The following is a 22958-nucleotide window of genomic DNA, read 5'->3' as shown; positions in this document are numbered from 1 at the left end:
TTACAGCATTATCTCTCCTTTTTTTTTTTTTTTTTTTTTACGATTATAACCTTTGAGTGCAACATGGCTGCTAAAAGCAGCAACATCAGTGCTAGTGCTTGCAGCAGCAATGAGAAATGGAGAAGTATTGATATGGGAGCGAACCAGAAGGTTCTTCCTTTAAACAACATGAAGCAACACGATATTGCTCATGATTTAGGCCTGTCACACTCATACGCGTGATACACACTACCGGAACTCGTTTAACTTTGCTAATTATCTCCATTACTCCTAATTACTGTACATCCTAACAGTTTCATAGAACGGATCTCAGCCATTAGGCAGTTTTTCCTCTTTTGGTTGCTCCCTAATTAAATGCTTCGGTAAATTTCAGGTGTCTAATATGGTTATTCTTTTACATAAAGGAGATATTTATGGCACTTGTTGTTTGACAAAGCAGCATATGTGCAAATAGTGCATGGTCCCTGGCGAACCAGTGGCTGGCATTCAGTGCTCTCACTATTAACACAGGCGTTCAAGTCCCGCTTGGGACATTAGCTGACTTGTTTAAAGAAAGGAAGAAAAAAACATTAGAGGTGTGATTGTTTTATGGATGTAATTCAGTTTGAATCTAAATTATTTTTATTATTATAAGTATTATAAGTATTGTTTCAATGGTGAGGTTGCAAAACAGTGTTGGGGTCACAATCAAAAATGTGGGTCAAAAAAGAAGGTAATGAACAATTGTTTTTAACCGGTAGGGGACGGGAAAAGACGTGAGAAAGGTCATTAGTGCAATAATTATAACTTTTCTATTGCAATTAAACTTTCCTTGTGTCAGTAGTAGTGCATCTGTTTATAGAGTCACAGGTTCATAGTGACCTCAGGCTCTTCCCTGAATTAAAAGCATTCCATTTGTCTTTCTTAATCCCAATATACACCTTTAACATGCAAATAATACTAGTTGTGCTTTTGCATGAAATATTTATACATTGCTTTGCCAAGATAATAAAAAAAAATTACACACACTAATATTTTCAATAATATTTTTCTTTTAGCTTTGATTATACAGTATGTCACACATTCGCCAAAACATTGTTTTGAACAAAGGATTGTAACGTCACATTAGTTACACATGGGTACACAAATACATACATTTTTTGCCAGATCTTATAAGAGGTAAACCACCGTTAAGCCTTCATTTGTCACATATATATTACTGCACAGTGAAATTCTTTCCTCGCTCTGATCCCCATAGCTGGAGTCAGCCATAATCCAGAGCCCCTAGAGCAGATAAGAGCCTTGCTCAAGGGCCAAACAATGGCAATTTGGTGGAGCTGGGGCTTGAACTACCGACCTTGCCATCAGTGACTCATTGCCTTAGCCCTCTGCACCACCACGGCCCCTTAAAGTCATCTCAAGTAAATCCCAAAGACTTTAAGAAGGATTATGTTATTATTATCTTTGTGGTGGGGAACATAAGGTGTGTGTGTGTGTGTGTGTGTGTGTGTGGCAGGTTTGTCCTGATCCGGATCAGCACTTATCGTTCCAGATTTTAATAATGTGTTGGCCAGTTCTAGTAATAACACTAAACACCAGTACAATGTGTAAAAAACAACAACCATAATTTAGCTGATTCTGTGGATTTATTAGTATGGGATGTGCACACCTTAACTTGATTGAGCTTACAGAATTAATATACAGTTCTATGATGTGATAAAGAATATTACAAATATATCGATTAGCTATATATTAAAATCTTCCTTTCTTTCCTCCCTTCTTTAGATTCAGATGCATTGTTTATCCTTTCAAGCAAAAACTGACATTATCGACTGCCACACTCATCATTGTAATCATCTGGGTCTTGGCCATATCAATCATGTGCCCCTCTGGAGTCATGCTTCAAGTGACCAAAGAGCAAACCATCCGGGTCTTTCTTGGGAATGGCAACAGGACCAGTCCGTTTTACTGGTGTCGGGAAAACTGGCCAAATCAAGAGATGAGAAAGATCTATACCACTGTTTTATTTGCCAACATATATCTGGCGCCTTTATCCCTAATAGTGATCATGTACGCAAGGATTGGGATCACCCTGTTCAAAACTGCTGTGCCGACTGGTGGAAAGCCGGGCCATGACAACCGCCACACTGTATCCAAGAAGAAACAGAGAGTCATCAAAATGCTTCTCATTGTGGCCTTCCTTTTCATTTTGTCCTGGTTGCCTTTGTGGACACTGATGATGCTTACTGATTATGCCAGACTTACTGCAAACCAGTACAGGCTGATTAATATCTACATCTATCCTTTTGCCCACTGGCTAGCCTTCTTCAACAGCAGTGTCAACCCGATCATTTATGGTTTCTTCAACGAGAATTTCCGCCGTGGATTTCAAGCAATTTTTAAATTCAACCTGTGCTCAGTGGGTGGTCATAGACGAAGGACCTACTCACATAGAATGCAGAGTAACTCTGTGTTGCCGGCAAACCCTCATCCCTCTACTGAGCCTATCTCATTGAACAGTGTGGACAACCCCAGGGTCAACCATGTGAACGAGCAGGACCTAGTCATGGAGGACCTGGAAAAAGTATCTGAAAGCAGTTTGGCGGGAGCTTCTGTCTAAAAGCGGCCCACTGGGGAGGTGGTTGCGTTCAGATTTTATTGTAAACGCAGTGCTGTACTGTATGATGTAAAATGTCCCGTGATTTTGTATGTACAGTATATTGTTCTATAAAGGGTAAAAAATGTTTGTGAGTACTAAATTGTGTATTGTAGTGAGCTCCTCCAAATCCAAAAGCCAGGAAGTAACAGTTTTACATATTTTTTATGATTCTTTAAGCAATCTGCATGAGTACTGTAATCAGTGCTAACTTATTGGCTTGACATTTTGTGCCAGGAACTACATTTTATACAGTATGTGTGTGGTATATCTTACACACACACACACACAAACACTTGGATGTACAGTATGTATGTTTAAAGCATCCTCTTAAAGGCCAAACTGGCAGGTAAATATAAAGGTCTCCCATAATACTTGGTTGCAATTGGAATTTACAGTATAAATGATCTGCTTAAAATCATATGGTACTTTATGTCACAATGTCATAAGACACATGTAATCTAATATTGCTTTGTAAGCCTCCATATAAAAAAAGCAATAAAAAACATCTTAGATCTAATTATTTAATTAAGGGTAGAATTTTCACTTAATTTAAGCAAAAATTAGTAAACAAATGTTATATTTCTGTTAAATTCTTCTCTTTAATTGAACTGAAATATGTACGTTTATTCTATTATATTTTAATATAACTTTATTATATCTATTGTTACAGTTACTTTCAGCACAGCAATCTGATTGAACAAGACTTATTCTACTTCTTCTAAGTGGTGATAATAGAAGGTAACAGCACTGGGATGTTTAACTATATGTACAGTATCACTCTGCATATTGGAGCAGGTGTTCTAACAATCGTTAATTACACAGACTATTGGACAGTGAAAGTAGGTCGCTATGGTTCACAGTACTAAGGAGGGAGCAGCTTCCTGCTAAAACCCACATTCAAAACACATCAATGATGTAATCATACATGATGATGTAATTACCTTAAAACAAAACCACTTTGTCTCCCAGACATGTAGACTCCCAACACGTCTACATACACACAAATCTTGGCTATAGTTCCAGTAGTTAAAATATTACAATGCAGCTAAGGAGATTTTATAATAAACAGAATGAGCAGCTCACATCTCATATCTTCTGGTCCGAGTCATTCATTCTTTTAAATTTATTGCACTGCATAGCGTCTATGGGAGTCACGTGAAAAAGGAACAATCGATTTGGACGAAAAGACTTAAAGGTAACCACTCATTTCTGTTTCCTGTACGTAACCACCGGATGTTTTGCTTTGTGTATGCACGCTCAGTAGGAAACGAACGAATCACTCTCTGAGACTACTTGTTCCTCTGAGTCATTGAAGACTCGTTAAAAAAGAATGAATCGTTCATGAACGACCCATCACTCCACTCTACTACTTCCATAGTTGATTTTCCTCAGGGTTTGGCTACATACTGTCGGTTGCCAGCTCTGCCAGTCTCAACCGGTTAGCTCCGGCCAGGCGCCTAAGGATATGTCTTAACAAAGCAGAATAACTGGTTAAACGAAAAAACAAATCCAAATCTCTTGATAATAAATGTGTTTGTGGCGATGTTGTGTCATAATGGCATAATTAATGGAATAATAATAATAATAATAATAATAATAGTAATAATTACTTTTTAAAGTTTGATGACATTATAATATAAGAGTATCACAGGTATTTAGTATTTTGGGAATTCATTTCAGTTTTTTTTTATAAAATATAATTTAGCTTTTTAGGCACCATTAACCTATCAGTTCTATGCTGCTGTATAGCATCCTGAGATATGTGTTGTGCTGTGAACTAGCAATTTAACTAGTTATTCATGAACCATAATGTGAATTCAACATTCCTTCATTTGATGTTTACCCACAAGGAAATACAGTATGGAAGGATATGTTTAATTTATGGAGCTTCTTTCTCTTTACTTTATAGGATGAACAGAGTTTGGAATTTAAAACGCAACAAATTAAGAAACAACACCTCCACTAGTGAATAATTTAAAGTTGGAAGGCTCTATGCAGCCTCACTGTGCACGTGGAGTGTATGGCTATGATCATGTAAAAAAAAAAGTTTGTAGGATAAAAGCCGTAGGATAAACCAGTAGTTTGCTGTATGGATGAAAAACGTTTGCCAAGTGAGGTTTGCATATATTATTTTTAACATGCTGAATGTTTTAGCTGGATTTGGATGATGGAAGACATCAGCCTGGCTTTGTGTCCAACAATTGTTTTGATTTGAATGTTCTAATTTAAAGCCCAAATGCCTGAAAACTTGGAAAAGAGTTCCCAGTTATGCCAAGGTTACACACCACAGGGAATGGTTGGATAATCACCCAATCAATGATAATGACACAGTCTAGACAGCTAGAAATTAAGGATTTGGGCTGATTTTTGTGTGCTGCTAGTAAATCAGGTCTGTTAGTGAGATGCAGCTGTGAAACAGATGGAATTGCCTTTGCAACATGTGAAGCTTGTTGTATAGTGTGTGGTGTACTAGGTATCCTTTATGTGTATGTGTGCAAGCATTTAAGCATTTAAGGATGTGTTGAGAAAAAAAAAAAATATATATATATAGAGAGAGAGAGAGAGGAAATCAGTGATGGTGTTCATTGTAATTAATCATTATGCTGGGGAAAATAGCGAAACAACAAATACAATAATAATAATAATAATAATAATATGGTTTAGCACATTTGTGCATATTATGTATTATGTGCAACTGTCTGCTGTTTATTACACTATCGTTTGCTTATGTCATGTTGATTAAAATGTAAATGCTCTCTGTCGAGTAGTCCAACCCCAAAACATTGACACATTAGGAAATTACATAAGGCATTACATTCAAAATGGTTAAACCAGTGCCATTATTCGTCAAGAATAACTTCTTTACATTTCTATTAAACCCTTTCTGTAAATCGATGAATTGATCCCAGCTGAATCCTGAATTTCGCAGGGGAATGTTTAAAGCTATAGATCAGCCAATGATCACCGCCTTCTCTGAAATAGCTGGCTGCCATGGATACAACATACTGTATGAGCAAATCACAGCAGATGTGGAGATGTGGATGAGAATCTGTGTCCCAACAGACAGGAGCTGTAGAAAGACTGCACTGTAATTCCCCATACAGCCTTGTGCATTTTCAGTCATCGTCTTGATCCTAGGACACTTGCAGAATACCTGATTATTGACAACACATCTAAGCATTTTAATCATCCTGTTTGTAACTACTGACACAAAGACTTGTCGTGCTAATGGCACTGTCGTGTTCACTGACAGATATTGACTTTTGAGAGATTTTGAACTAAGAATTTTGTAAAAGATACAGGTTTTGAAGTTTATCCATTGTGTGGTGCTACTTACACTGTTTTGAAAAATGCATTTTTTGTTCTGAGAATGGTTACGATGACTCAATGATTCACACTTGAGAAAAATGGTAAGCACAGACATGACACGACCACAATATGAACTGAAAAATATGTCTTAAAGAAGTATTAAATACTTAAATATGACTATTATTTAAATAATTATGTCACTCAATTTTTGGTTGGGTGCTAAGGACTTTGGAGGGGGGCAGTGTCTGAGTGTCAGATTTTTCCAACACGTGTTTATTTTTGATGAGATGGTTGATTAATTTTACACATTTTGTGTTAATGTTATGTGGTGTTGATATTATGGCTGATCATTGTAAATATACAGTATATGGAAAAAATATTTATAAATACAAATTATTTCCATTGTGTTTTTTTTATTTCATTTTAAACTTAATTTAACAGCAATTTTATTTTTGTTCTTTAGTCCTCAATGTTTTTCCCAATGTTTTAGCTTAAAAGCAAGTGCTTGTGTCTACTAGGCAGTGGTCTACTGTAGATGCTACTGAAAGTCTTAGTTTTCTGATAACCTCAGCTACGGAACTCCAGTCACACATTCTGCATTTTAGTTTTATGTATCAAGGCACTACCAATGAACTGTATATTATACTGTCTAGATGCGCTGGGTTCCACTACCTCAAATCCCTAAACGGCTTAACATGAAGTGTAAATAAATAAATAAATTAATCAATAAATAACACTTAATGGAGCTAATTTGTAAATTATTTTGACTACAATGTGAATTCAGTATGAGTAAGTTCAAGCCGTGCTTTCCCCAGCAACCTGATTCTGGAAAATAATATAACCTCTTGAGCTGTCAATCATACAGTATAGCCTACAGGCTAGTGCTACAGTATAATGTAGGTCTTAACATAGACAAGTACGATTCTTTAAATTACTGTGAGTCACTATGACATGCCAATCAAAGAGAATTATAAAGTCCATTTTTGTGACACATGGAGAAAAGAATGTGAATAAAGGGCTTCATGGGGTTTTTATCACAGACCTGCCAATGCAGAGTAATTTGATGCAGAGTGATTTGAGGCTCTGAATTTATCATTTTTATTTATTTAATATTGAGCAAAATATATTATATATATATATGTATTTTGTTGCTACTACAATCAAATAAAGTAAAAATGCTACAGTATCTTTGTGAACCCTCATCAAAAGGATTCACCAGAAGTCGTTACCTGTATTTACAAGTTTGTATTCAATTTGCGTGACTTCACAGCGTGGGCTCTCAAAATTTCAACTTAAAGTCAAGATGTTAAAATTGTGTTTGTTACCAGGTGTACAGAAATACAGTACTTGGAAAATTATATGAAGTAAATAAAACCAAAATGAAATCCATAAACAGTACCCAGACTTTCACCAGTTTATTTTTGATTAACGATATCTTAAAATATATACATCAGGAAGCACATGCTAATACTTTCCTTTATGTTTAATACAAGAATGTGTGCAAATAATAATAATTAAAAAAAGTATACTCCCTGGCCAAAGAAAGTTGTACATTTTACATTTTCATTGGATAAAGTATTTGATTGCAGCACGCATTTGCATGCCATTGATTTGCAACATGTATTTCCATCCACAGTTGCATACATTTTTTTGGCTGAGATATTATACTGATAATGGGGAGCCAAACCACTCCATAAAATCTTGCCCAGCACATTCCAAAAACATTCAATGGGATTAAGGTCAAGACTCTGCGATTGGTTGAAAATGACTCCTCTTGCTCACAGAACCACTTTTTCACAGTTTGTGCTTTATGAATCATGGTCATCATTATGGTCCTGGAATATGGCCGCATGGTTTGGAAAAAAATTCAATTGAATAAAGAAATATTCAATACATTTAGTTGTCTAGCTGACTTAATTTAGTTGACACATATGGTACTGTTGCTGGACCTAGACCTGACTAGGAGAAGCAACACCAGATCATAACACCAGCCTCCAGAAGCTTGTACAGTGGCACCAATGCATGATCACTTCATGAGCTTCCCTTCTTACCCTGACACACCATATTATTGCATAATTATTTTTGCATTGTTCGGTATACAGTATCACATTCTGGACTAATTGGAGCTTCTTTAATTGAACATCCAGGCAGTAAGGTGTTACTGTTTTTCTGCATCGTTTAGTGACAATATATTCCTTGTCTTGGCAATAATTCTGAGATGAAAGAATGATATTCTGGTAATATTATCTACATGAGTTTCAAATGACAGATTGGTATTGGAAAGGTCTAGCTGTATGTGGTGGTAGTACCAGTATTTTCGTCTTCTCAGGGTAAAGCAGAAGCAGGTTAATTAGCATTCAGTCTCTTAACACATTGCTCAACTTTATTAAGCTGGCTTTTCTTATCTGGCAGAATAGACACCATTTAAATCTACAAACGATCAGTCAAATTTCCAATTTCCCATTCCACAACCATAGGACCTCAGGCCAACGTTCACACACATTTACACCAATTAGCCTAATCTACATGTCTTTGGACAATGGGAGAAAACCATGGAGGGAATCGAACCCAGACCCTGGAGGTGCAGTGCTAACCACTAAGACAGTGTGCAGTCACACAAAGTGATTTTACTGATAAAGTTAATTGTGTTTGAATTCATCACTGTGCATATGACTTCAGCCACACCATTGCTGGTTATATGGCCTAATATAGCGCTGGTCCTCCCCTTGTTGCTCTAATAGATAACACTCTAAGGCTTTCCACAAGATTTTGGTTCATGGCTGTGGGGATTTGTTCCCATTTAGCCACAATGTTACATTTTAGAACTAAATGGTTTTACTGTGTGCGTTGATGTTGGGCAATAAAGCCCCAAATTGCATTCTGTGGTCTGTGTAATCCCAAGGAATGGAGGTGAGATCCAGGGAGATCGGGAAGGTGGGGTTCCTCCATAGCAAATCCATTTTTATGGACCTTAGTGGCACATTGCATACTGAACCAGGAAACAGCGTTTTTCACAAAGGTTTTTTGGAAAGCCTTATTTATTGTCATTTTATGATGCTGTAAAGAGATACATTAATACCTTTGCCCATTTAGTACAGTATATCTCATTGGTCATTGTAGAAGTTTTAGTTACATAATATTGCATTAACATACATCACGCATTATAAACGCAAGAAAAAGGTCTTCAAACCCTCTTTCATTACCTGGATTTATGCATTACATATTCATAATAATTTTGACATCCTGCCTACATGGATAACACAAAAACAAACGTAAAGTTTTGAATTTTTTATGGCTCAATCTTAATAAGCGAAAAAGAAATCTTATCTCTTGAATAAGATAACTCATATTTCAAGCTGGAAATAAACCTGAGCCTCCAGCGTAAATAATAACCATACTGCTCAGACTCAGTGGGGATAATTCATAGACCATTACCCTAACTGTTAGATTGTATTATTATAAAGTCCAAATCATGGTGCTTCTACCATAATGTTTTCTGAAAATCATTATTTTCTTAAAGTCAAACTGGGACTTTTGATTGCACAGAATAACAGAACACAGTTATGAGAATAAGAACTCCCTTTATTTCTCTATATTTCTCCTGCTACACCAATTCACTCATCCCACTGTTTCACTAGTGCTTGGATACCATCAAGGTAGAACGTTTTAGAGTCATGATCCGATTCCCTGCTTCACGTCTGAAATGCTGTGCTCCCAGGTGAGTTTCTGTAATGTGCAAGTGCTGTTCGTGAACGATTGTGTGTACAGATAAATCTCTTATGCAAGTTGGCTATAAGTTATCTGTCGATTTTAAGGATCAGGCGCTCCACTTGGTGAATGTTCATCACAAGTACCGGTTTGACTTAAACACCTCGACAAAAACCTATAAAACACAGACCTACAGTAGGGTATCATTTATCAATAGTTTTTTGAACTTTGTGTACAAAAGTTTGTATGCATCAAATAGAATTTGAAATAGAAAAGTTTTGCTTTGTTCATGCTTTGTCAAGATGAGTGATGACATGTCTTAGCAGCACAAAAGAGCAAAAATGTAATGCTTACTTCATTACAGAATTTATAAAAGCAAAAAAGTACAGAATGTTTGAACATACAGTATGCTTTGTACAAGAAGCTTGTATGGGAAGCAATTTACATAAATATACATGAGCAATTTGTGTACAAAAGACATGAGATGCATGCACTGTGTAACGCAAGCTAATGTACTGTACTGCTCATGCTGTGTGCATTTAAGGTATTTGCTTTGTCTGGTTCTGTAATATTATAAATAGACACTTTATGGATCCTGAAAGAAATATTTAACCTTATGACCACTGTCACCTTGCACCTCAAGGGTCTGGGTTCCATTCCCGGCCAGGTTCGATTCCCGTTTCTGTGTGCATGGAGTTTGCATGTTCTCCCCGTGCTTGGTGGGTTTCCTCTCACAGTCCAAAGACCTGCAGATTAGGCTAATTGGTGTCCCCAAATTTGCCTGTAGTGTGTGTTGGTGTGTGCCCTGCGATGGATTGGCACCCTGTCCATTAATTGGCCTGATCTGCATGTCTTTGGACTTATTTTTTTTTAAATATTTATTTATTTATTTATTTATATTTATATATATCATATATTTGCAATGTTGTACATATGGGTACTTACTTGCAGCAGTGTGCACGGTCATGAGCGTAAGACCCTTTTTGCTTTTACTGTATATAGGTTTAAGGACATAATCACTGGGAGTCTGGGTACTTGAGACTGTAGTAGACTCTTACCGTCATTATACTGGTGCAATACTCCTTGAGCTCTAAGGTGCTTGGCATGCATTACCTACTGTACAGTATGTCTGCTGTCACAACTTATTATTATTATTATGTGACTAATATATCTTTAAAAAAAAACGAGGAGTTTAATCACTGAATCGTATCACATGTTCTGTATGTGGGTATGTTCCTGAAACATATTGTAACGATGTGTACTTGATAACATATTTATGGTGCATGTTCATATTTCTAGGTTGCTGTCGAGGGCATAGGCACTGCTCTTACATTGGGGCTCATTTATAAATCTTTAAATGGAGTGTAAATGTTTCATATGCCAAACCAAACTAAAATCCTGCCAATTGTCCAAAAGCTTCTGTAGTTTTCTTTGTCTTTGTGAATACTGCTGGTGGATGCCAATCATCTGTAAATTATTAAGGGTATTCACAGCTCAGCTAATTTAGTAACATGAACAAAAACATCAAAATCACAAGTGAATAGTGAAAAGCATCCTTCTAAATTCACCATTTGTAAAAATCTTACAGTAATACAGATCAAACACTTCAGGATGGCAACTGCCACAAAGGAATTTAAGTGCAAATGAAACATGGATGCTATTTTCCCATAAACCTGGCGTCGTAATCTCTATAGGCTGTGGCGTTGCTGTAACTCAAATCAATGAAAAAAGAAAAATCCCAAAATTCAAATTCCATATTAATCAATCCCCTAGTACACACATTCATATTAGCAATTTGCAACACTACAATCATATTTAATGTATCTACTTCACTATATAGTGTTACTGTTACTGTATATACACATGCAAATTATTCTGCACTGTGAAAATGCACTTTTGGTTAGGTGCTAACTGTATTTCCTTGTTGCCTTGTACCTACAGTACTTGTGCAGTCACAGTAAAGTTGAATTCAATCTAATTGGTCTAATCTAATATTTTTGCATATAAAAACAATAAAAAATTTAAAAAGAACATGTACATGACGTAAACTATCAAATAAATAGACATTAAACATCACTTAGGTGGTACGGTGGTGTAGTGGTTAGCACTGACACCTTGCACCTACAGGATCTTGGTGGGTTTCGTCCGGTTACTCCGGTTTCCTCTAACAGTCCAAAGATATGTAGATTAGGCTAATTGGCATTCCCAAATTGCCTGTAGTGTGTAAATGGGTGTATGTGTATGTGCCCTGCTATGGATTGGCACCCTGTGTCCTACAGTAGGTCTCCTGGGATAGGCTCCAGGTCCCTGGTGACCCTGAATACAGAATAAAGCGGTATAGAAGATGAGTGAGTGAGTAAACCCTAATTAACCTTGGTGCTGGCTGCTTTAAAAAAATCTGAAAGCGGCTTCATTTTCTTCTTGAAGGTGGGTAGCCTTGTTAACATTCCAGGGATCTTCACTAAATCTTGCACAAAATGAAAAAAAAAAAAACATGACAAAATATGTATACTTTACACAAGTTTGGAACGGCTACCCAGTGTTGGGTCGTTTAACTGTATGCTGAAAATCCTTTGTATGCTGAGGCAAATTTTTTACCAAAGTGTCAGTTTTCAAGGCAAAGATTTTGTGGGGCTGGCCTTTTTGTACTTGATTTAAAGAAAAATTTGCATTTATTTAACATGCATAAATTCTGTCTTGTTGTCCTGTACAGGGCTGAGGGAGGCCTGGGGCCTATGCAGGCGAACTCAGAGCACAAATCAGTGTACACCCTGGATGGGGTTGCCAATTCATTGCAAGGCACACACACACACACACACACACACACACACACACACACACTATAGACAATTTGGAAACACCAGTTAGCCTACTTTGCTTGTCTTTGGACTGTGAGAGGAAATCGGAGCACCCCAAGGTAACCCATCGGCCATGGGGAGAAACCATCATACAGCTCACACTCAAAAACTATAATAGCTGTATGAATGCATTCAGCTACTGTACTCAGTTTGAAACCATGTTGCAAATTTGACAGCCTGGACAAAGATATTATTGTACAGTATTTATAATAGGATACAGACGTAACTGTCCAGTCCTACTTATTCTGTACCAATGACAAAATAACAAAGATCTCAGCCACAAACTTCCAAATCTCAGTTTACATTGCCTCGGGAAAGCAGGAGTGATGTCCTTTCTATTAATGAAATTCAAGTAAGGTGCATTGAATACCGAATGGTTAACAACTGAGCTTTTCTTCCAAAATATTAAGAAACGTCTGCAGTGGGCCTGTCACAATTACAGTCAGCAGAAGCTCCCTCCATCAAAAAAGTGACAGGGGCTTTGCAAAGCGGAGAAAATTGAATGTCAACACAAAACCCTGTTGACTATAACATTTCATTAATGAGAAAAAGATATCACTGAAACCAAATTTTAGTCTTGCATCGGATCTCTGCGGCCATTATGTCCTGGGGAAATGAAAAAGATTTTTCGACCTTGCATGTCAGGTTATACTGTACAGTATATGTTTGCGACAGCAGAATTTTTGAAATACATATGAAAACTAGGCTTTGTTGCAGTCAGAATCTGCTGCTGGTACCAAAAAAAAACAACAACAAAAAAGCAAAATGTTTGTAGGTTCTGCAAAACGAAATGGGATTTAGTCTGCTTTTTTTGCTCATCATTTTTACTTACTTTTTTTCTACTCTTTTTAAAAACTACCAGTGACGCTAAGATATTTTTGCTTCCAAAAATCAATAAAATTCAGTTTCATTTTTACAATGTCATTTTTTGACATTGAGATGGGTTTCCAATGTGCTTTTACATGCAAAAAAACAAACAAGAGAAAATATAGTTGCAAGCAACAATGAGCGGGGCCAAGCACCCTGCGCCATTACCACCATGAGGCTCCAGAAAGACAATGGGCACACCGGGCACATGCACTTAAAGGGGACATACCAATACCATTATGACAATTTTAGAAAAGGATAGAAATTTCTGTTTAGATCTCCAAAAAGTATTACACTATGATGTCACTCATATTGCTACAGCCCGGTTTGGTGGCGATCGTATAAATTCCCTAGAAGGAGTATATCACCCCTGACTTGGTGTTGAGTTGAGCCCAGGACATGCAATGTGAAAGTTGTTCAGCTAAATAAGCTCTAAATTTGTACCAGGTTTTGCGTGCATACATGCAAGTATGTATGAGCTATAAATAAATATAAAATATAAAAATTCTTAATAAAACAATAGGGCCCTTCACACACTATAACGACTTTTCGCTTTTTTTTCTATTTGTGTCATCAGGGCTTGTATAGGCCAATTGATTTACCCCCTAATGTGACCTCATGTACTGTAAGATAATACCCTCCCTAGCATATTGCTCGTCTCTATCCAGCAGTGCGTCTCTCTGTTAGAGTCTGACTCAGCAGTAGCTCATTCCCACAGACACTGAAATAGCGTGTTTGGAAAAGGAGTGAAACAGAAGGAGGTTTGTGATACCTCATTATCTTAAAGGTGTTTCAGCTGAAGCCTTAACAGGCACACTCCGAGAACAATGTACTGTAACTGTAAGTTGTTAAAAAAAAAGGTGGCGCCTTTAAAAAGCTGCATTGTTACAGTATGATGTTATTAGTCTGGTGCTCTTTGAGCAAACTTTTTAATTTCCTTTTGGATCAACAGTGACACTAATGTGACTGATTCTACAAAGATCTTTTTCTTTGTGACCATGAAAAGTTTGCCAGGAGAGCTTGCATGTTCATAACAACACTGGATTTTAAATGCCAGCCTGCTGAAACAGCAACCAATTTGCACACAGTACAATCCAAATTACTCCTCCTTTGCTTTGCTTCTCCAGAAAGCAGTGGGTGCATGCTGACTCTGATGGCTAACTCTCATGAGGCAGAGTGTGGTCTCATTTCTACAACAAAGAAATATAGGAAAAGTTCAAATTAAAAAGTTTACACATTGCTAATAATAAAATCCTGCAAATAGCCATGAGACAGAATTTTGTTGCATTTTCTTTGAGATAGGTAGCACTTACGCGATACGAGACTTTAGCGTCACTCTGTAAAGGTGGGTTTAAATAAAGTAAGTCTGGTTGTCAGTTAAGATCAGCCGTCATATTACGCAAATGTTGCACATGATCTTTTGAACAGGTTGTTATTAAAGGTGTGTATGTGGAGGTGGCACAAGATTACAGATATCTAAAATGCAAACAGAGTGAGAAGGACTAGCTCTGTTGTTTGGTTGTAACTTGACTTCTTGCAAAAGGATGCTGCAGAAATCATGGACAAAGCCTCTCACCCACTATGCAGAAAATTACACGTAGTATAATATACAGTATAAAGTACCTCAAAGGTGCTCGACAAAAACGCTGTAGGAAGTCATTTCTCTGCACCAAGTCAGACTCTATTCCATTTTCTCTTTTCCCAAAAGCAACTTTGCTAACTCACTGACTGTGTGACAGACAGATGAGGAACTACTTTACTGAATGATGAACACCCTTATGGACAGACTCACTGATCAATGGACGTTTTTAAAATGCATACATCTGGGACATCTACAGTATACTTGGTGACAATATACAGTTAAAACATGGACCAGTAGGCTTGGGAATTGCTTACTGACAGTTCTTCTTAAAGACCTACTATTACAGATTATTATACAGATTGATCTCTTTCTTCACTGGAGCCGTTGTTGCAGCACAAAGAACAGTCACTATACTTGGACACAAAATTTATAAAAGCATTTTATAAATTTTGTGTCCAAGTATAGTGACTGTTCTTTGCGCTGCACACACGTGGTCACAATATTATGGTAAACATATACGAGTGACGCACACGCTTTGAGACTGAGCATGAAAGAAGATTACCCACAATCCCACAGTGCAAAAGAGAGAGAGAGAGAGAGAGAGAAGAATCATTGGCTCAGCTGTGAACATGTGAAAAAGCGCATGCGTACTACTCGTATTTCATGACCTCGTTCGTGTAACAAGTTAAAATTAATTAAAAAAGTTTTGCTTATCTTGCAAAACACTCGAAGATGAATTTACTCGCAATCCAAGGTTTTACTGTACTTTATATGTAAAACATAAATTCTAATTATTTGTTAGTTTGATTGTATGGATGGCAGGCGATGTTTGTTTAAACTCAAAGGCAGCATCATCATCAACTTTTATGTCACACTGTGAGCACGTCACATCTACTGTGTTAGGATCTGCATGCGAGCGGAGCCACGAGTAACTAATCCATAAATAATCCATAAATATGAACTGAAATTTTGTTTGGCCTGTTGCAGATGGCCGGTGTTTGGATGCCCGGTGTAGCAGGTGGCCGGTGTAGCGGTAGGCAGTGTATATATATATATATATATGAGCTCATGTGATTGGACCATTCTCAAAGGGTCAGCAGATTGTTAGTTAATGTATTGAATAGTGATTGACGTGGAAGCCAGCTAAATATGAGAGAAAATTCTGTAATTTCTTTGCTAATTGCTAAATTGCGATCGGATAAAGGAAAAAAGTTAGAAAACTTGGACCAGATCGACCTGATCTTCTAATTAAGCAGCAGTCAAGTGCGGCTGAGCTCAGACTCAGTGCTTTTCTAGCACTTCTTATGGCAAGCGGAGTTGGCTGACTGGATGCGATGTGAGTCATGCCTTTATTTTTTACTAGTAGTAAGGATGGTTAATCACCTGATAAATGGCTATTTATAAGCGATTAATAAAAGTTTAATTTTAATTTTGTTTGTGCCCCCCCCCCCCCCCAAAAAAAAAAAAAAATTGTTTTTTTTGCACCAGCCAGTAGATAGCATCATCATCACCTTTAATGTCACACTGTGAGGTAATAATATATCTGCAGAAATATTGGAGCAGCATGCGGACTATTGGGCAGTGATGTGACTGCTCACTTTATTCACAGTTAATGATGGTCAGAAGGTTTTTGTCGCTGATGTCACAGGCATATTCCAGGACTCAGATTGTGAAAGAGTGGTTCTGTAGAATACCTGTGGCTCCAACTGCGTGCCACCAACATGCTATCATTATTGCGTAAAGATCTGCATGCGGCACAAGGATGGAACCACACATACTTTTTAGTATATATTAGAAAGTACATTCAGATCCTGACGCTAACATTGCCACATGCTGCTCCAATATTTCACAATGTGACATAAAAGGTGATGATGACCCTGTCACTTGTTACATTCATGACACTGCCTACGGTGTTCAATGCCCACTTCACCCGGCCACCCACTAACATGTCTGCTACATAGTGCTTAAATCTGAACTGCTGTTAAATAGTGATTTCTGGGGGAAATATATAAATATATATAAAACTAAAATATAAAACTAATAGGCTGAAAGCTGTAAATAAAATACAAAATTTAATGAAATAAACATTTTTAAAAAGTGAAAAATCATTACACAGATTGCCGTCTTAATTGTCAGTAGGAACAATAGCTTCAGGGAGAAGAGCTGCATGGGTATCTCTGCCTGTCAAAAATGTTGTGTGTAACAGAAAGCCTATCAGTGTGCTCAGTAATCGACTTGTCATGCACATAAAAACATGCAATTATACCCTGCAGTGATAAGACATTCACTCCTATGCTTGCTATCGAAACTGTCTGAACTTCTACAGGCATGTCAGAGAGCAACGCCTGTGACACATGTACTGTATGATATAAGGCAGTCCCATCTATCAGCACTTTGATGTCTGAAGATGTCATCAATCTCTGAAAGATAGAAGAAAGAAACTATGGCTTTAAATTTCACAAGATGCGATATTAAGAAAGGACAAATCATTAGCTTATATAGTCATACTGTTGTTATGTTCTTGATAATAGACTCATATGGGTGCGCATAAAATGATCGCTGGTATCTTTTTATTTATTTATTAACAAGAAAAAAAATAAAATCAGATTCCTATTTATATTGCCTATCTGATCTATTGCAAAAATTTAAATTTCCCTTTGCCATTATTAAAGTAATATTAATTAGTTTGTTTGTTTATTTATTTAAAAAGTAAAGCGTTAAATTTTTTTATTGTAAATTTAAATTTTAAGATTTTTAAGAAAATTAAGTAAAGACAAACAAATTGTCTAAAATGTTTAATCCTCTATACTGTAACTATACATGAGATATTTCATGTAATAAGGGCCAGTGAATTTACACTCTTAAGGGCATGATGGCTTAGAGATTTTATGATGTCATAGATGAATACACAGATGACACACACACAAAAGCTAGCATTATCACAAGTCATTTTTAGGATGGGGCGATCCATTTCCATTTCCATTATCTGGCTGTGTGTAATAATGGCACGTTTAACACAGCTAATAAGATGATTGAGAAAACATCACCAAGTGTGCTACTGTAAACGCCAAGTTTCATTATAAAAAAGTTGTGTGCTCAAGCTACCCTTAAGGGAAACAATTTTTTTATAAGAAAACATTAAATGTAAGATGTGGGAGTGATGGCTCGGGTGGCTAGAGCTCTAGATTGTTAATGTTTCTATCTGAGGTTTTGGGTTCAAGCCCCGCTGTCGTTAGGTTGCCGCAACCAACACTACCCAGGTCCTGCATTTGAGTGATTTAAATTTAACATTTTTATAGAGTTATTATAAACCTGCATAAGGTTCCCTCTTACCAGTTTGTCGTGCATTTTTTTATTCCAACACTGCATGTTGATAATACAAGTAAATCTGAGTCTTTTAAAATTGTGATTAATAGCGATTAATCAAGCGATGCTGAGCAGGTGGCGCGATATACACAGGTACGCTCTACTCACCAGGTAGAAGCAGAGAGACCCAGAGAGACTTGTGTTGGGCGAAGTTGGTGTGCCTTGATGATCTTCCAGTCCAGGTGAGTTACGTTGGCCCACCCCTTGTTAAGCACATGGCGCTTGTGGAAAAGAACCACCAATGCACATTTATGCTTTCTGAAGAAGGTGTTGTGCAAGTTTGGGCAAATTCCCCTTAATGTTTAAGGAGAAGTTGCAGATAGAAGATTGAATCTGTCTCTTTTTTTTTAATAGGCCTTTCTAATAAAGCTTCTGTGAATGTTTTCTTGAAACTGCATGATTCCCAATGCATTGCTTATGCTTTACAGGCATCACGAAAAAAACTTATTCTTTAAAATGTTACGTCAGCTTGGTAATAACATACATACTGTAGTGTGTCAAAGCACTCTTTCATAAACACCTACTGTACGTTTATAACCAGACTTATATATATATATATATATATATATATTGTGGCGTGGGTGGGGTTTGAGTAATGACCATCATGCTTTGCGGGAGGGACTGTTATGTGTTCACCGTGTTGGGGAAAGGTGTCTGGGGTAGTGGCTTCGGCCAGGGTGTGTGTGTGGATCAGAAGTGTGTCTTGTGTTGTGTGACTGTTATTGAATGTGCCGTTGTGTCAGAGCGAATAAAATACTCCCAGCCATTTGCATTGGGCAGCAAAATAAGCTCACTCGTCTCTCCACAATCCTTACCGGCGTAAAAACGCTACAATATATATATATATATATATATATATATATATATATATGAAAAAAACACTTCTATTTTAACAGTTTATTGCTTATCTCTACTGTCATAAAGAAAGAGCATCTCCTATGGGGATTTGTACCAAGTGTAAAATCCCCCTGGCCTGGGATCCTCTTCCACTCCTCCATAATGATATCACAGAGCTGCTGGATGTTCGCCACCTTCCGGTTGAGGATGCCCCACAGCTGTTCAATAAGGGTTGTCAGTAATTTTCAGAGGACAGTCAATCTATACTGTTATAGAAGCTGCACATTGACTACTCGATATCCAAGTTTCATTTCCATAGCATTGTCCTTTGAGACATGAGAGGGATGTACTTACTTTTGTGAGTGGGTGTATCAGCAATTACTTACCCATAACAATTATTCAGAAAAAGTGTTCCAAAGCCCAAGTGATTTTTCTTTGTGATCCATCACATCTAATCAGATATTAAGTTGTATTTTGGGTAATTTGAGTTATGCATAATTTTAGATTCTTGGTTCAATAAGCTTCATTTTGAGACCAAATTTATTACTGTATTATGTTGAGTTGCTGAGATATGGCCAGTATGAGGACTTTATAGCTGACTTTATAAGACCCTGATGGAAACCTACCATTATCCAAATTATTATGCTCATTTAATGTATAATGTCAAATGGAATTTAATTACTGTTTTAATAAATCTTAGTTCCCTGGGGTGAAAGTTTAACGGAAATCTTAACACCTTTACCAGTTCACTCCTTGACTATAATAAAACATTTTTTAGAAACTTCCAACATACAGTAAGTACAGCAGTAACCAAATGTTTTGAGAATTACACAACTACAGAACTAGTCTGTGTTCAAAGTGCAATGTTTTTAGATCTTTTAGTATTATGGTATACTGAAGTATAATTACAAGTGCTGTAAGTCCACATCAGTCCTGTGTCATGCCAACAGTAAAGTTTCCTGATACCATTCATGTGTGGGCTTACTTCTCAGCCGACGAAGTGGACTTACTCACAATTTTGCCTAAGAACACAGCCATGAAGAAAATATGGTACAAAAACATCCTCCAACCATACAAAAACAGTTTGGTGATGATCAATACCTTTTTCACCTTGCCATAAGATAACAGTGCTCTAGAAAAAAAAAACATCGAAATTTTGAGTCCATAGCCAAGAAAGTCCCCAGACCCTAATCTCATGGTAAACTTGTGGTCAATCCCCAAATAGGTTTCTAGTGATGGACATTTCCTGCACTTGTTACTTGCATCTTGTATCTACTGTACATTTAAATCCATTAGGATTCGATCTAACACATATAGTTCGTCTGCTCATTATAATAGCAGGAATACTTTGGATTCAGCTGTACTGTACTTAAAGACAGCAGTAGACAGTAGTAGAGTTTGTCCCCAGTGGAGTAACAGCTTTGATACGGTTTTGATCTTGCTTTGATATGAACGTCTAAAAAGACCATTTTTTTTTAACAGACTCATGCCAACCTTTTCATTTCACTTCTAAACACTTTCCCTGCTTTTGTAAAAGGGAAATGTCACACAGTGCCAACGGTTCCTCAAGTCCCATGACCTTGCACATGTTTTTCCGGGGGAATTATTTTGCTGTGGTTTTTACACTACGGACTGTCGCCATGGCGAATAATGCTTGCTCCCTGATAGTTCAGTGTTCATACAAGCTTGTACCTTTTAGATGTGGCTGGCTTGCTGGCACCTTGGCATTCTGTGTTTGAAACAATTTAAAGCATCTGCCGTTTTTTTTTTTTCTGCATTCCTGCAGAGAATCAAGGTTTCACAGGCAATTACTGGTTTGTTTTCTTCAGTTGTGCACAAACAATTCAATCGACAGTCAAACAATAAAAAACACCATGAAAGTCATTTAGCAATGTGACATGAGATGTTCGGGACAAATTCGTATAATTGCAAGTTTGTTTAGAACAAAATAGCAGATGTAGAGTTTTTTGAGTTTAAAAGTTACGAGGGAGTTGTGGACATGTTTGTGAATGCCTGCTTGTTTATCCCTGTTAGGATTGTGTTGCGATTCCCCGTGTTCATTCTCTGGAATGTTCTGAGCTGTAGGTATCTTCCAGCTCGTGACTCCCATCCCAAGTTCTTACATAACAAGAACACTTTCTCATGCCTCCATTCGTTTGAGCTAACCACTATTTCTGGATTTCGTCCATCCTCCTTTATTACACATCTAAACATCTCACTAACTATTATAGCAAGTGTCCTGCTAAGAGCCATAATTCCAATATGAAAGTAAAAGAAAGAAACATTGAAGAAATGAGTCTCTAATGGTCCATGTGGAATTGAGTAACTTTCTCTTCCTTAATGAGTAACTGTTTTTCTTCCTGAGAAGGATCACAGCAGTGATTTTACAACACCACTGCGAATAAGACCATTATCTTCATCTTCACTGCCTGGACCGGGGAAATGCTTCTAATGATGTGGATACACTGCATGACTTTCACAATCCTAAAAGATTGTGCGTCCTGTGGATCTGTGGCGTCATACACTTAACGGATCATACACTTCCATCATGGATGGAAGACAGGCAGCAGCAGTTTGTACAGTATACCATATGTGCCATTATCTATTTATGCATGATCACATGAGAGAGAGTGCTCTTACACTCAATATCAGCATGGCTGTGATGCAGTTATAGGCGCGATGGTGCAGCCTAAGTGCAAAAAAAAATTACAGATATTACAAACACAATTTATTATTAACAGATTAAATTTTTCTTACTTGGCATGGTGGTTTAGTCGTTAGCACTCGCCTTGAACCTGCAGGGTCTGGGTTCGATTTCCGGTCAGGCTCGATTCCCATCTCTGTGTGCATGGAGTTTGCATGTACTCCCCGTGCTCGTGGGTTTCCTCCGGGTACTCCGGTTTCCTCCCACAGTCCAAAGACATGCTAATTGGCATCCCCAAATTGCCATGTAGATTGGCACCCTGTCCAAGGTGTTCCCTCCCTCATGCTCTTAGTTTCCTGGGATAGGCTCCAGGCCCCTCGCGATCCTGAATACAGGATAAAGCGGTATAGATGACGACTTATTTCTATATTTCCACTTATTCCACTTTAGAATACCATCTAACTTCTTGGTTCTGGTGTTGAATCCCAAATTGCGTTAAATGGCAGCAAATTCTAATTTTATTTGTCTCATACACAGTATGATATGCAGTGAAATGCTTAAAAAAACGCCTGTGACCTTAAAAGGAAAAAGATTATTAATAGGAAATAAATATGGAATAAAATAAGAAATAAAATATAGAAAATAACTTTAGCTAAGAAAAATATATAAATAACAATACAAGAATCCCTTGTTCCAGAAATCAATCAAGAATTAGAGAGGGATTTGGGATTCAGCCTTGTGTTAAAAGCTGTTTAAAACTATTCTTAGCTGTGAACATTTTTTTTTTTTTGCATTATAATTAAAGGAGATGCACTTTGAGAGATCATTACTCTTATTGTCAGATGATTGTCAGAAATAAAAACTGAAAAATTTTAAATATGACATGAATAACAGTAATTAGTGGTGAATTTAACCTCAAAAATTCCAAAAAAGCATAAGGATGTTTAATGGATTCAAGGCTGACAGCAGGCTGGCAGATTAATTCCATTACCTAGAGACTGGAGGAAAAGTGTTCATTTCCCATCGTCAATCTCAGAACATGCATTTAATAAAAAATATATATACAGTAGGAGCCGGTTTAACATTATTCTACTGCATTAAATGTTCAGAGAATTAAAATGTAAGAGAAGAAAAAACTCTGCAGATAAC

General features: G+C 37.1%; 1 protein-coding gene across 1 annotated transcript in view; it reads left to right on the top strand.

Annotated features, from left to right (window-relative positions):
* npffr2a (neuropeptide FF receptor 2a) overlaps window positions 1–2894 on the top strand; it is a 29848-nt gene extending 26954 nt beyond the window's left edge. The window contains exon 3 of the mRNA XM_053481228.1: window positions 1765–2894. Coding sequence (XP_053337203.1) covers window positions 1765–2599 — 835 coding nt within the window. The 3' untranslated portion in view covers window positions 2600–2894. The remainder of the gene's footprint in view (window positions 1–1764) is intronic.
* The last annotated feature ends 20064 nt before the right edge of the window (window positions 2895–22958 follow it).

This window comes from Clarias gariepinus, chromosome 21, assembly GCF_024256425.1.
Source record: "Clarias gariepinus isolate MV-2021 ecotype Netherlands chromosome 21, CGAR_prim_01v2, whole genome shotgun sequence".
Lineage (NCBI taxonomy): Eukaryota > Metazoa > Chordata > Actinopteri > Siluriformes > Clariidae > Clarias > Clarias gariepinus.
This window is presented reverse-complemented; position numbering and strand designations above follow the sequence as displayed.